The sequence below is a fragment of the Aotus nancymaae genome, unplaced genomic scaffold (assembly GCF_030222135.1).
Source record: "Aotus nancymaae isolate 86718 unplaced genomic scaffold, 86718_ANA_hifiasm-v0.15.2.pri h1tg000019l, whole genome shotgun sequence".
Lineage (NCBI taxonomy): Eukaryota > Metazoa > Chordata > Mammalia > Primates > Aotidae > Aotus > Aotus nancymaae.
In genome coordinates, this window is record NW_026988431.1 from 38,477,327 (window position 1) to 38,492,408 (window position 15,082).

Sequence of the window (15,082 nt, forward strand, 5' to 3'; positions counted from 1 at the left end):
AGTTGTCTGTTGGCATACACCTGGGACTGGTTCCAGGACCCCCGGTATACCAAAACTCTCTCATATGCAAGTTCTGCAGCCAGTCCTGCAAAATCTGCTTACAGTAAAAGTCAGCTGTCCTTGGGTTTCATATCCAGCAACTACTATAGTTCTGATTCTCGTCTGGTTGAAAAAAAAATCTGTGTATGAGTGGACCCACACAATTCAAACCTGTGTTGTTTAAGGGACAATGGTATACACGTTTTTTGTTGCAGGAAAGTATGACAACCAGTAAGACTTATGCCTAAAACCATACTACATAGAATTCTTGTCAGTCAGGGTTTCTGAACAGCACACTATTGACATGTTGAGTGAGTTAATTCCTTGTAGTTGGGGGTTGTCTTTTGCAATGTAGGGTATTTTGCAGCATCGTTGGCACGTTCCCACTAGACACCAGTAGTACCCCACTCCCTAGTTTATGAAGACAAAAATGTCTCCAGACATTGCCAACTGTCCCCTGGGAGGCAACAGTCCCTTGCTGAGAACCACTGCTGTAGAGAATAGAATAAGTAATACAATGGAAAACTTTGACTATCAAAATGGATGTTAGTATCAAACCACTATGGTATTTAATTCCATCTGATACATTTAAAACAGTGAGTTATTGTAAAATGACATTTTACAATGCACTGGAAATTACATTATTTGCCGTTATTTAAAATAACGGTCAAGAACTTTGGATGATCCACTGGTTGAAAGCATCCTGCAGTTTACAGGAAAGGTGAGTAATGTACATTAACCTTCACTTTGATTTTTTTGTTTTTTAAATGGAGTCTCTCTCTGTCACCAGGATGGAATGCAGTGGCATGATCTCTGTTCACTGCAGCCTCCACCTCCCAGGTTCAAGCAATTTTCCTGCCTCAGCCTCCCGAGTAGCTGGGATTACAGTGTGCGACGCCACGCCTGGCTAATTTTGTAGTTTTAGTAGAGATGGGGTTTCACTATGTTGGCCAGGATGGTCTTAATCTCCTAACTTCATGATCTGCCCATCTCGGTGTCCCACAGTGCTAAGATTACAGGCCTGAGCCACCGCGCCCAGCCTCACTTAGAGATCTTTTACAAACCCTAATATGGAACTTTAGAACACTATACGTTTATCTCATATAGTTCTAAGACTTTTTTTCTTTTGATGAATGTATTAAGCTCTTGAAAACTATCTTGATAAATGTCTAGAAAATTTAACTGAAAAGATCGGAGCTTTTAAACAAATGTAAACTGCTTAGATGCAAAGCAAACATTTTTCAAAATTCAACCTGTGTCGACTAGTAAGCGTGTTTTATTTCCATGTTTCAAATGATGCCTGTACAGTTCCAAGCATCTGAAGGCTGAGAATAGTTTAAGAACTCCAAAGACCTATTCCATACAAAGCAGCAGTACAGGTACCTCCTTAATCCTGTTACTAGTTACCTAAATAGTCTCACTATGCCCCAGTTCTCACAGTTTAATCAGTTTAATGGCAACTTATGTAGTACATTTATTGTTTTAAATCAATTCTATATATAGTCTACTATTAATCGAACAAATTTATGAGACAGAAAAGATGTCAGAAAGAAGAAATTTGCAGTTAAGTAATAACTTGCTTTGTTTACAATTCAGCAGCAGCCTCACAGCTGAACTACAGCACAGGTCTCTAGAACCATCACAACAAACTCTTTTTCATAAGAAAATTTCACTTGAGCTTTTAACTCTATATTGTAAGGAGTTTGAGAATACTTGAAAGCAAGTTAAATAAAATTCCCACCAAAGATGGTATAATGCACTCAGCAGAAGCCAAATTTAAGTAGAGTAAAATTCTACAAAGCTTTGAAGATTATTCCAATTTGTCTTTGTCTTCAATGCAAATCATTACAAAATCACGCCTACTTTAAATTTATCAAATTTCTCAAAGACTTTTTTCAAAATCTTAATTCTTATAAGAATTTGTAAGAAATGCCTGTTACAATCAAACAATACAGAAAGTATTGTTACTTTTGATAACTTGGTATAGATGTTTCTTATTAACTCGCGTAAAGAGTTGATCTATACATGCCAGTTACCATGGTCTTCTAAAAGCACTGTTCAATCCCTAAAATTAACTCAGTTAAGACATAGATGTTTACTAACGTATCAGGAACCACCTGTCCCCTCAGGCTAAAAACCACTTCTCACTTTAACTATCTTAGCGCTACAAGTCAAAAGCATAATAAGATACCTACTAGCCCTACTGCTAAACAGTCCGGGTCCCCTGAAACTTATACCTAAACACGGTGCTTTCGTGCGGCATCTGCACCTTACTTCTGCAGTCTGGGGTGACCGAGTCAAGGAGACCGTGCGGAGCACCAAGCAGCCCCGGGTCTCCACGGTTACCGCCAAGGCAACGCTTCGAGGCCCGCTCCTCAGGGACTCTCAGGGGCGGCGCCAGGAAATCCGCCTCGCGGAGAGGAACCGCAGGGCTCCGCGGCCGGGCTGGGACAGCCTGTGGGGAGCAGAGGCAAGCCTGGCAAGCTCTTCCCCGCTTTTTCGCGGCGCTTAGGGCAGACGTCCTGGCGACACCAGGCCGCGTCATTTCCCCTTCATCCTATTTTCACTTTAACACCGTGGCTTGAGAACTTTTCTTCTGTGCCCACTCCGGAAAATCTTAAATGCTTTCACAGATACAACCTCAAAAATTAAGCTCCAACCAGCCCGCCTCCACTCACGCTTTTCCCACCGTCTTCTCCGCAGGCCCCACCCACTACTGTGAGGCGCGCGAGCCTAGGGGGAACGCGAGCCCTCGCCCGGCACTCCTGGGCCTCGCCCCGCCCCCAGGCGCGCACCCAATCCATATAAGGCGAGAGAAGGCGGCCGCGCCATCAGCGAAGGGGCTCCAATAGACTTCGCGGTTCATTTCTTCTCCTTCCCGCCTTCCTTAAAGGACCGTTTCCAAAAAGCCAGGCACCAGCAAACCACAACTCTCACAAAAGATGACTATAAAGTCTTTCTGCTACCAGACCCTGCGAGTTCAGGCCTCCACCTCAAGAGCTCTAGCTCCGCCCTCATTGAACCGCCCCCACAACCGCTCCCGCGAGCCCGCGCTTACGCTCTCTGGGCGGCGCGCGACGCGCTCGCTCCGCCCCGCCGGTCCGGCCCCGGCCCCCTTCCCTGTCTCTGGGGAGCCAGCGAGTACGGGCAAGGGCGTGTGGCTCTGGGGCGCGCGTTGCTACTTGTGGGTGTCAGACAGCCAGCTACTCTTCCCCTTCCACGAGTCCCTCCTTTCCTCGCAGACCCCACTCGCCGTGGCTGGCTACCGCTGCAGCGCTCGTGCCCACAGTGCGCGCGCGCGCGGGCACGGGCGCGCGGCCGTCGGGTCCCTGCGTTCCCTCCCCCTCCCTCTCGTCTATAACTTGGCTGGCGAGGAGGAGGCGCCGCCGGAGTCGGAGGGCGGGGAGCTCGGAGGAGGGAGCTGGAGAGTTGTAGAGACTAGTGACTGGGAGAAGTCGAAGCCTGCTCTGGCCCGCGCCTTATCGCTCTCCGTCTCCCTCTCTCACACACCTACTCCGCCCTGCGCACCCGACCGCGCGCTTGCTCCTTCTCTCGCCCAGGGCTCCTGTCGGTCGCTCTCCGGATCTTGGCGCGGCGGGGGCGCCCCGGGGGTGCCCTCGCCCTCCCGTTGCGGGCGGGCGGGCGGTATGTGGCGCCTGGTGCCCCCGAAGCTGGGCCGCCTGTCCCGCTCGCTGAAGCTGGCGGCGCTGGGCAGCCTGTTGGTGCTGATGGTGCTGCACTCGCCGTCGCTGCTCGCCTCTTGGCAGCGTAACGAGCTGGCCGACCGGCGCTTCCTGCAGCTCAATAAGTGCCCGGCGTGCTTCGGCACGAGCTGGTGCCGCCGCTTCCTCAACGGGCAGGTGGTGTTCGAGGCGTGGGGCCGCTTGCGCCTGCTGGACTTCCTCAACGTGAAGAACGTGTACTTCGCGCAGTACGGGGAGCCCCGCGAGGGCGGCCGCCGCCGAGTGGTGCTCAAGCGCCTCGGCTCGCAGCGCGAGCTGGCGCAGCTCGACCAGAGCATCTGCAAGCGGGCCACCGGCCGGCCGCGCTGCGACCTGCTGCAGGCCATGCCCCGGACCGAGTTCGCGCGCCTCAACGGCGACGTGCGTCTGCTCACGCCCGAGGCGGTGGAGGGCTGGTCGGACCTGGTGCACTGCCCCTCGCAGCGCCTTCTCGACCGCTTGGTGCGCCGCTACGCCGAGACCAAGGACTCGGGCAGCTTCCTGCTCCGCAACCTCAAGGACTCGGAGCGCATGCAGCTGCTGCTGACCCTGGCCTTCAACCCTGAGCCGCTGGTGCTACAGGTAGGCGCGGAGCCAGGGCGGGGGGCGTCCTGCCGGGAGGGGCAGCGCGTGGGAACTGGAGTAAGGAGAAGGGGCCCCGCCCGCGCTTGCTGCCGGTTCCATCCGGACCCGGGCTGGGCCAGGCTGCAGCGTGGGAAGGGGCAGCTCTAAGGGAGCCCCGGGGCTGCGCAGGGAGGCCGAGGGTGATCCGGCCGATGGAGAGTCTGCTTTTGTCACCTAGACTCGGGCTTATCTCGGATTTGACTGCGGATCCTTCAACGCCAGAGGGAGTGCGTCTCTTAACGCTCCCCAAAATGTCTCTCCAGTGAGTTTCCTTCCGCTCTGCTCCCTGCCTTTCTGCTTTTATCTGCCGGGCCTTGCAGGTCCGCGGCGCAGACTGTTCACGAACCCTTGGACCTTTCTTAGTTCTTCTGAAGTGTTTTACACCGTGTTCGCTCTTCCTTTTCTGGCGCTAGTGGCTGGCCTAACTTAGGTCTCAGAGTCTTTGTTTTCCCTCATTTACCTGGTAGTCATTTGGACAGCTAATTTGGGTACTGGTTGGGCAGGATAAAGTCGGAGAATGGGACAGTGGTCGGGGTGGGGTTAATCCTTGAGCCAAACTTTGGGTTGGATTAGAATCAAAGAAACAGGAAAAGTAAGGCAGCTTTGGACTTGGGGCAGGGAGGGCTTAAGGCTAGACAGACATTTTCATCCTGATCCTGTGACCTGCCCTATTCATCTGGTAATCTGATTGAAGGGAGATGAAATGTTAGGCCAGGGCGAGTATCAGGGAAGGAGATTCTTGCCTTTTGCCAATTGCGTTATTTGCTCTCGTCTGACTTTATTTTGAAAAGTAATGTGGTTTTAGGGGAATAGGATGAAATCTTTTTACTGGTGACAGCAAAAAGAGAACAAAAAACAAAAACACTGTTTACTTTCGGAGTATTTACTTATTTCTGCACATTCCCACCCGGCTTCAGTGCGGTGTCCTTGGACAGTGATTTACAATTGTGGGGTTGTGATTTCTGCTTCTGTCTGCAGAAAAGTTACCGTGCTCCTTTCCATGACACTTTTGCTGTTATTTCAAATACAGGAGAGAAAAATTAAAGTTCACAAGTAATTTTGGTATACTTCACATTCCTTCTGAATTGCTAAGAATGCCACTGAGAGCTGGAGGGTTTATACAGGGTGGTTTTTTTTTTTTTTTTTTTTTTTGGTGTTTTTTAAAAATCTAAAATGCATGAACAGGAAAGTGCAGATTTATTTATATTTCTTTTCTCAAGCTCTACACTGTTCATTTTAGCTAAAAGTAACCAGCTTCGTTTCATTAGTTGAGCCAAATAATGTAACACAAATATTTTACCTCAAATGAAACTTTAGTGTGGATCTTAGTAAATTTTAGGACATCAGAGTCTATGTGTATTGGGTTAATTTTAAAGTCAGAGTGTGTATTAAATACTGCTGTATCTCCTAACTGAATGAATGCATAAAACTGGTTAAACTTTCCTTGAAGGAATTTGCTTAATTCAGTAGTTCCCAAACTAGTCAATGTCTAAAGGTTAGCCTATATTTATTATGTACATACACGTGAACTGAAGTTTCTCATTAAGCTATCTTTTCAAGAAAAAAAATCTTGTTTATATTAGCAAGGTTGGTTCATGGAGATCATGTTAGCAGTTTGCTGAAGTAGATACCCTGACAGATTCTCTAAGACTCAAAAAGCTAGTAAGGAGCTATCTTAGTAATACACATTTATTGTACTTAAAATGCAGGCGTCCATACTGAAAGATTTTTTTATTAGGTAATTTTGAATTGTCATGTATTGTAACAACTAATATTAGAATCGATATTTTAAGAACGTTATGTAGCCAGTTCTTTATAAATGTAGTCATAGCATCTGAATTTGAGAAACTTTGGTATCTGATTTACACTAAGGTAAATTTGTGCTTTGTGCAGAAAGGTTTTATATTTTTTTAAGTTTGAAGTTCTTTTGGCATTCTTAGTTTACTTTGTAGTTGAGATAGTCAAGTGTGCTTGTATCTTGTTTTCTGTATAACTTTTTCCTCAAACTTATTCCTTATCTGTTCTCATCTTTAGTGATTAAACAGCTTTTTTTGAAAAAGCACCATTATTTTCTTATATATTACACATAATGACACAATTGCTCTGAGTGGGTAAATAGATGGGTCACAGGATAAGAATTTTAGTATGTGATGAAACATGTTTCCACGTTTTAGAGTGTACGATTTGTTAATTACATTTTTAATTTACACAACCCAGTTCCCAGGAATAGTACTAATACTAATATATGTATCATAATTATAGCTAATTACATACTGTGAAATATAATTTCACAGTATGTAAATAGTACCACTCAGTCATCTTATCTTTTTAAAACCTGATTAACAAGCAAGTAGAGTAAGAAGATATTTTTAAGAGTCTTCATAGAGCTGCTACTTTCTTTGTAGAATCACTTGATCTTTGGTAAAAGCTAGTGAGTTTGAAAGTCTGAACAATATACTTGAGGATTGATGATTGTATACAACCACCAAAATGAAAGGAATGTCAGCATTCTGTGATCAGGTAAAAAGGTTGCTGTGTAGTAAGTCAAATAATGATGTTCATTACTTCTGTTAGCTAGGAAACTGCATTTTTAGTACTTATACATGTTTCTATAAAACTGTTTATAGCTGTTTACAGTAGTATTGGGATATTGATTCTTATAGAAAAACTCAGATTTGGCTGTTTTTTTGCTTCATGTCTTTAAAACATTTTTTATTGTACTAGTGTTTTAGTTTGAAGAGGAACTCACTTTTATTTTTCCTCCAGGAGGGGGAGCTACTTGTCGAATTTTTGGACAGCTGGTGGCAAACTAGATTTTTCTTATATTGTCCAAAAATTAACAACTTTAGGGGGAAAGTAAGTCTTTGAACTGACGTCATCAAAGTATTCTTAACAAAACTTCCAGTATAGTAAACATGCTTCAAATTAAGCATGTAAAAATTTCTTTCGATAAGGTACTTAAAGAACTGAAAGACACATAGGCATTTAATCCGTTAAACTCACCTCTTCTGATTTGAAAAAATGGTAAAAAATTAAAGTTGCTATTTATGCCTTGAAAGGAGAAGTGAAAGGTATTAAATGTCTGTAAGATGTATACACACATACCTTATCTATTTAAGGCTACATAGATTTGTAATATAAATTTCCCCATATGAAAAGGCATGAGAGTACAGCTTTCTTCCTATTGTTGGATAGTTTCACTAGTTTACAACAGTTTACCCATAGAATTATTGTCTTCTAAAAAATATTTATATACATCAAGCAACAAGATAATGCGAGTAGTACTTTTATCTTCTACTCTGATGGCCTCTTTTCATCTTCACATTTTTACTTCACTAAGAGGTGTATTTTGGTGCCAATTATGCTGTAATCCTATGGAAATAAATTGGAGGCAAGGAGCTATGTTGATTTTTATATGATGTAACAGGAATCTTGAAGTATTCAAAAATTGAGATATTGAAGTAACTGGCAAGATGACAAGTTATAATTAGTAAATTTTCTATCAGTATTTGTATTTAATCTATTGAATTTACAGAGAGAGAGTGTGTGTGTGTGTTTGTGTGTGTGTGTGTGTGTGAGAGAGAGAGAGAGAGAGAGAGAGATAAAGAAAGGCTGTCTGGATTTCTTGAAGTTCAGACAGAATCTCTGACTTTATAACCTGGAAGTAGTGAAGATGGTCTTGTTTGTAGGAAATGAAGAAAGCTCTTTGTTTAGGGGGAAGAGCTGAAAATTGTACTATTTGTGGAACTTTATTTACCTTAAATTTTCCAAATCATGGTTTTAATAGGATTTATTTTATTGTTATGATATATGACTATCATTAAGCTGTGGCTCTTAAGCTTGCTTTTCTATTCTTGTAAATGATATAATACCTGCAAAGCATATCTCGTAATGTCTGATAAATTATAAGCATTCAATAAATGTTAGATATTGAATAAAGGTAACTTTTACTGCCTGGTGCTTGATCAGCTGTTTTGAAGCCTGTTTTGGGTATGGATCACCTTAAAACTAATGGTGATTGTGAGTATCGACCATACTTTAGTTATACTGATATTTTTTCCATTACTTTGAGGTAATTTTTTTGTAGAAAACTTTCAGTGAATGTTGTTTTTGCCTTTAAAAGTAATTTATATAGGGACAACGTGTTTTTTAAGTTCACTGGTGAAAATACAGCTTTTGAAGTAAATAAAAGATAATGACTGTTTAGCTAATGATACGTTAGAAAAGTTGATAGATTTTTACTATTAGACTCACTTCCCTGTTTATAGAATGAGGCTATTGGATTAGATCCTTTTCAGCGCCAACGTTCTAGGATTTCCAAACTCTTGACTTGAGAAATCTGGGTTTTTTTGTTTTTGTTGTTGTGTTCTTTTGAACTTGACTTTAATGGGTGGGTTTAATTAAGCTCTTCTGAAAGAAGATTGGGAGTTGGATGCTCTCTTTCAAGCCTTTTTTCCTACCCCCAAATTTTACACACATGAAATCAGATTAAAACAAAACAAAAACCAAAAACTTCTTTTCAGGGGAAATATGTGGAGTTAAGGGTAGCCAAGGATCTTGTGAGGCAATAGTGTGCAAAAGGATGTTCCACAGTGTGTCTCAGGAGTTTCTTTTCAAACAACAGCTTAGGGAACCACCACTTCTCTTTCACTGGCTGTTGCTTTAGTAACTACCTTCCTAGATTTTGGCTTCATAACACATTAGAGATGGTTCTTAGTAGAGCAGTTTTTAATCTACTATTTTTTTTTAGTTTTTGAACTTTTTATGGCTTTTCATCTGAGAGTCCATTGACACTTTTGACATTTGAACACCCTTCAAGATAATCAAACAAAAATAATACAGCAATTCTGTGTACCTCAAGTCCAAAAAGGGGGTGGGGACTTTTATTTTAGAAAGACCCTAGAAACAGACAATCTCCCTTAAGAAAGTATCACTTCACATTCAGTAGAGGAAAGTGGTTTGACATCCTGGTCTAGTTTCTGGACATATCTGTATCTTTTGACCATTGTGAATTTTGTCCTTTCTGTACTTTTATCTAGTCTTTGAACTATTCTTTATATTTCCACTGCATGGGTTAGCACTTATTCTTCACACATGTTGGGAAATAGCTTGTTTTTATAGGTCTTCTGGACATGGGTGTTCAGTTTCCCAGGGGATTGTCAGGCTGGTTTTTATTCTGTTTTTCTGGTTTGTGGTCTCTGGCTTACTTCCTGTATTTCTGTCATTGTTGCTGACTTTTCACAGAATGCTGACCTTTTCTTTCTTCAGCTTTCATTCATTACCTATATATTAAATTATGGCCTTAGAATTTAAATCCTGCATTCTTCTATTAATGTTTGATGAACTTTAGTAAATGGTTATAAAATGATGGAAAATTATTAGTGTTAAGGTGAGGGTAGTGTAAAGTGTTAGGAAGTCATCTGTGAAATTCTTGGGAGCTCTTAGGATTTATAGCCAAAAGAACTAAATTTGGCTGTTTGTTTTACAATCTATTAAAAGTCATTTGGATTGAAAGAATGGAAAGATGATCCTAGGAACCAAGTAACTTACTATGTAGGAGGTAGGTGCACAAATGACTAATTATTATACAACCAATGTAATGTAATAAGCCCAATATAAAAGGTGTATATATACACTGTCAGATAGTTAGGCAGGGACATCTCATTGTATGGTGGAGGGGACAGTATTGATAGAGCATCTGGTTCACATTCTGTATGACCACAAGGTTGTTGGATGGTATTGAGCAAGTCACTTAATGTTCAGGTTCTGAGTTTTTTTAATCAGTAAAATGGGGATGCTAATACTTACCTAACAGGATTGTTTTAAAGATTAAAGGAGACAGGATTATTCAAGTAATATCTGTTAAATGTTTTAAGTTGTAAAACTTCTTACAATGTATTATTTCTTTGAAAATCAGCTGATTTCATTTTTAGACAGCTATAATAGTTGCAAGTTCTTTAGTACATTATGCTGATATCTGTCTTAGAAATATAAAAATTATACTTTTCTTATTGCAGACATTCAAATGTCACTATCCTTACATATATTATATGTACCTACTATTCAGGCTATAGAGTTTAAGAATAGTAGTTTAAAAGGGGGTTAGGGATTTGTCTTATATAAAGTATAATGAATAGAATGAATATGGTAGGAAAGAGGGTTTAGATAAGGATTAAGAAAAAGCAAATAGTTTACTTTTTTCTCTGTAAGTCATTATTATAGTTTAATGATTCTGTTTAGTACATTGGTAAATGGTAGTAAAAAAAAAAAACAGAGGTTAAGTCTGGGTTACTTATGGACCTTAGACTATGAGACAGAATCTTAAAAGATTTATAGTCTGAAGTATTATGCTTTAGTGTCTTCATATTTTTTCTTTCTAGTGCTTTTTTGTGGTTTTAACTCTGAAGTGAAAAGATCTGACACTGATTATGTGGCATTGGTCAGTAGTGCCAGGAACTGATCTGTACACCCTTGGGACACAGTGAGGGTCAATTGAGACTAGTAAACTTATGTATATTTAAAATTTTTGGCCAAGTGTAGTTTTTTTATTTTGTTTTGTTTTTTGGGTTGGGGGGAAGCATTTCTTAAGCTATTCTAAAAGAATAGCTAAAAAATTTATGTATCTTTATTTCTATTACGTTTAGGTTTTTTAAATGTGTTTTGACATCAGTTTCCAATTTTAGATATAGCTGTTGGACACGATATTCAGTAAAATAACACAACCTTACTATTTTCAAGGCATTGCTTAATATTGTTGGAATTTGAGGTGGGTGGAAAATGGCATCCAGAAAATTATTTCGTGAAATAAATGGGACATATGCTAGGACTTAGAAATCTTGAAATTGTTAAGCTTCTACAGTATTTGCAATGGATTTTGGCTGTTACTTAGCAGTATAAGTTAAGAAGCTACGATCTTATAGAAATTTTAGCAAAAATTCAGTAACCATTAAATCATTCTAGTAATTTTACTACATCTCCCCTCCAGACAGTTCACCAAACTGTGAACACATTAATCTGTCACCAGTACAGTTGACTAATCTCTATGAACAGCTGTTACAACATGCGTTACTACAATGGGATTTCATTCAAATTTGGGCTTTAAAAAATAACTTTAAAACTTAAGTTGAACCTGTAAACATTTTGTATGCTTTTGATAACATATACTTTCTAAGAGTGTTTTCAAGCTTAAACCTTGTATTTTTCTTTTGTAAAAATGCCCGTTATGTAGAAAATAGCTATTCAGATTTTAGATTGTATGTTTTATTAATAGATTTTTTTTGAAGTTAGTTTGTTTATACTAAGAACTTTCAACTTTAAAAAAAATTAGTCTTTCATGGTAACACATCTCTTTACTCTCTTAAGGTAAACTGCAAAGCTGTGTTCCTTTTAGTGGAATATTATGAGGTTATGAATTATTATAAAATATTTTATATTTCTTGTATAAAAGGAATTTTGATCTTTTAAATTTAGTATACAATATTTTTGGTCATGTAGGAGAAAAAAGAATACAAGCACTTTTAAATAGACTTTATTTTAATCTATTAGACTCATGTCATTTATTGTTTGTAAATGAATAAATAAATAAAAACAAAATGTATTCTTTTATGTATCTTTACTCATATATTCCATGTCCACCTTTTTCATGACTGTGTTATAGCATGATAGAATAAAATGGCCTTATTAACTGTAGGATGATGGATACGGATCAAAGGGTGTAACTTTGATATTTTTAAAACTTTTTTTTTTAGAATAACATAATATACCACAGTATATTGGTTGATTTCAATACGTAAAAATAATGCTAAGCGTTAAGATTTTGGCATATATTTGTTTTTTGCATGACATATAGACCATGCTAAGATGTGTTGAAGACTTCTGTTTGATTCTATAAGTCCCAGCATGATCTGGTCCTTGCTTCAATCTCCAGATTCCATTACCTCAAGCTATTTCCTCATTTATTTCACTGAAGCTACTTTAGTCTTTTATTCATTTCTGAGAAGATAACCTTCTGGCTTTAACATATGCCTAAACTGCCCCATCTCTAGTCTGCTTAATGTTAAACTCATCCTTTAGGTCTCATCCTAGATGGAGATCATTTAGGGTAAATAATCGTACATTATTTTTCCAGCATGAGGTTTGCTTCTGGAATGCTTCTGTGTAGTATATAAACTGTTACCTTTATAAAATCTGAAAAATTCTTAAACAAATCATAACTAAGCAAAACAAAACAAAACAAAAAAGTGCCCCAAACTAATAAAGACTGTATGCCTTTACTTCAACAGAAGGATATTGACTTGAGGGGTTGTATTGAATCCATTTCAACTCTTGCAAAGATAATTATAGCTTGGCCTGAATTTGCTTCTTACTATGTGTATGACTTTAGGTAAATCATTTAACACTGTACTAATAAGATTGAACTGGATTTACAATTGAGGTACTTTTAAACTCTAAATTTCTTTGATTTTACATTTCCTCTATTGATCACATAAAATATAATATTTGATTTTGATCTAAGTAGATTATAGGTTATATCAGCATTTGGAATTTGTTTTGTGCTTATCAATAATAAATTTAAAAGCAAGTTAAAATACAATGTTTATGTGTGTTCATGTTTCCAATTTTTAAATTTCTTAGTGCTTGTGGATGCTCTCTACATTTCTCGTAGCATCAATTATTTTAAAAGTTTGGTGACTAGTCTATATATTCCATTATGAATTAGAAACTACTAGAGATCAGTAAAGATGTTTCTCTAATTTAGTGGTTCTTGGCTCTATTTCTTTTTTTTTTTTTTATTGTACTTTAGGTTCTGGGGTACATGTGCAGATCATGCAGGATTGTTGCATAGGTACACACATGGCAATGTGGTTTGATACTTCCATCCCCCCATCACCCATATCTGGCATTTCTCCCCATGTTATCCCTCCCCAACCTCCCCACCCCCCACCTTTGTCCCTCCCTTGCCCCCCCAACAGAGCCCAGTGTGTGATGCTCCCCTCCCTGTGTTCATGTGTTCTCATTGTTCAACACTCGCCTATGAGTGAGAACATGCAGTGTTTGATTTTCTGTTCTTGTGTCAGTTTGCTGAGAATGATGGTTTCCAGATTCATCCATGTCCCTACAAAGGACACAAACTCATCGTTTCTTATGGCTGCATAGTATACCATGATGTGTATGTACCACATTTTCCTTGTCCAGTCTATTGTTGATGGGCATTTGGGTTGGTTCCAGGTCTTTGCTATTGTAAACAGTGCTGCTATGAATATACGTGTGGATGTGTCCTTATAATAGAATGATTTATAATCCTTTGGGTATATACCCAGTAATGGGATTGCTGGGTCAAATGGAATTTCTATTTCTAGGTCCCTGAGGAAGCACCACACAGTCTTCCACAGTGGTTGAACTAATTAACACTCCCACCAATAGTGTAAAAGTGTTGCTATTTCGCCACATCCTCTCCAGCATCTGTTGTCTCCAGATTTTTTAATGATCGCCATTCTAACTGGCGTGAGGTGATATCTCAAATGTGGTTTTGATTTGCATTTCTCTAATATTCAGTGATGACGAGTACTTTTTCATATGTTTTTTGGCCTCATATATGTCTTCTTTTGAAAAGTGTCTGTTTATATCCTTCTCCTACTTTTGGATGGGTTTGTTTTTTTCTTGTAAATCTGTTTTAGTTCTTTGTAGATTCTGGATATTAGCCCTTTGTCAGATGGGTAGATTGCAAAAAATTTTTTCCCATTCTGTTGGTTGCCGGTTCACTCTAATGATTGTTTCTTTTGCTGTACAGAAGCTCTGGAGTTTAATTAGGTCCCATCTGTCTGTTTTGGTTTTTGTTGCCAATCCTTTTGGTGTTTTAGTCATAAAGTGCTTGCCTATGCCTGTGTCCTGAATGATTTTGCCTAGATTTTCTTCTAGGGTTTTTATGTTTAAGTTCTTAATACATCTGGAGTTAATTTTAGTGTAAGGTGTCAGGAAGGGGTCCAGTTTCTGCTTTCTGCACACTGCTAGCCAGTTTTCCCAACACCATTTATTAAACAGGGAATGGTTTCCCCATTGCTTGTTTTTGTCAAGTTTGTCAAAGATCAGATGGTTGTAGATGTGTGGTGTTGCGTCCAAGGCCTGTGTTCTGTTCCACTGGTCTATATCTCTGTTTTGGTACCGGTACCATGCTGTTTTGATTACTGTAGCTTTGTAGTATAGTTTGAAATCAGGTAGCGTGATGTCTCCGGCTTTGTTCTATTTGCTTAAGGTTGTCTTGGCTATGCAGTCTCTCTTTTGGTTCCATATGAAGTTTAAGGTGGTTTTTTCCAGTTCTGTGAAGAAGGCCATTGGTAGCTTGATGGGGGTAGCACTGAATCTATAGATTACCTTGGGCAGTATGGCCATTTTCACGATATTGATTCTTCCTAACCATAAGCATGGAATGTTTCTCCATTTGTTTGTGTCCTCTCTTATTTCCTTGAGCAGTGGTTGGTAGTTCTCCTTGAAGAGGTTCTTTATGTCCTTTGTTAGTTATATTCCTAGGTATTTTATTCTCTTTGTAGCAATTGTGAATGGGAGTTCACTCATGATTTGGCTGTCTGTTATTGGTGTATAGAAATGCTTGTGATTTCTGCATATTAATTTTGTAACCTGAGACTTTGCTGAAGTTGCTTATCAGTTTAAGGAGATTTTGAGCTGAGATGATGGGTCTT

General features: G+C 39.7%; 1 protein-coding gene across 1 annotated transcript in view; it reads left to right on the forward strand.

Moving 5' to 3' along the window:
• Positions 1-3,186: 3,186 nt before the first annotated feature.
• DIPK2A (divergent protein kinase domain 2A) overlaps positions 3,187-15,082 on the forward strand; it is a 29,271-nt gene continuing 17,375 nt past the window's right edge. The window contains exon 1 of the mRNA XM_012437116.2: positions 3,187-4,343. Coding sequence (XP_012292539.1) covers positions 3,687-4,343 — 657 coding nt within the window. The 5' untranslated portion in view covers positions 3,187-3,686. The remainder of the gene's footprint in view (positions 4,344-15,082) is intronic.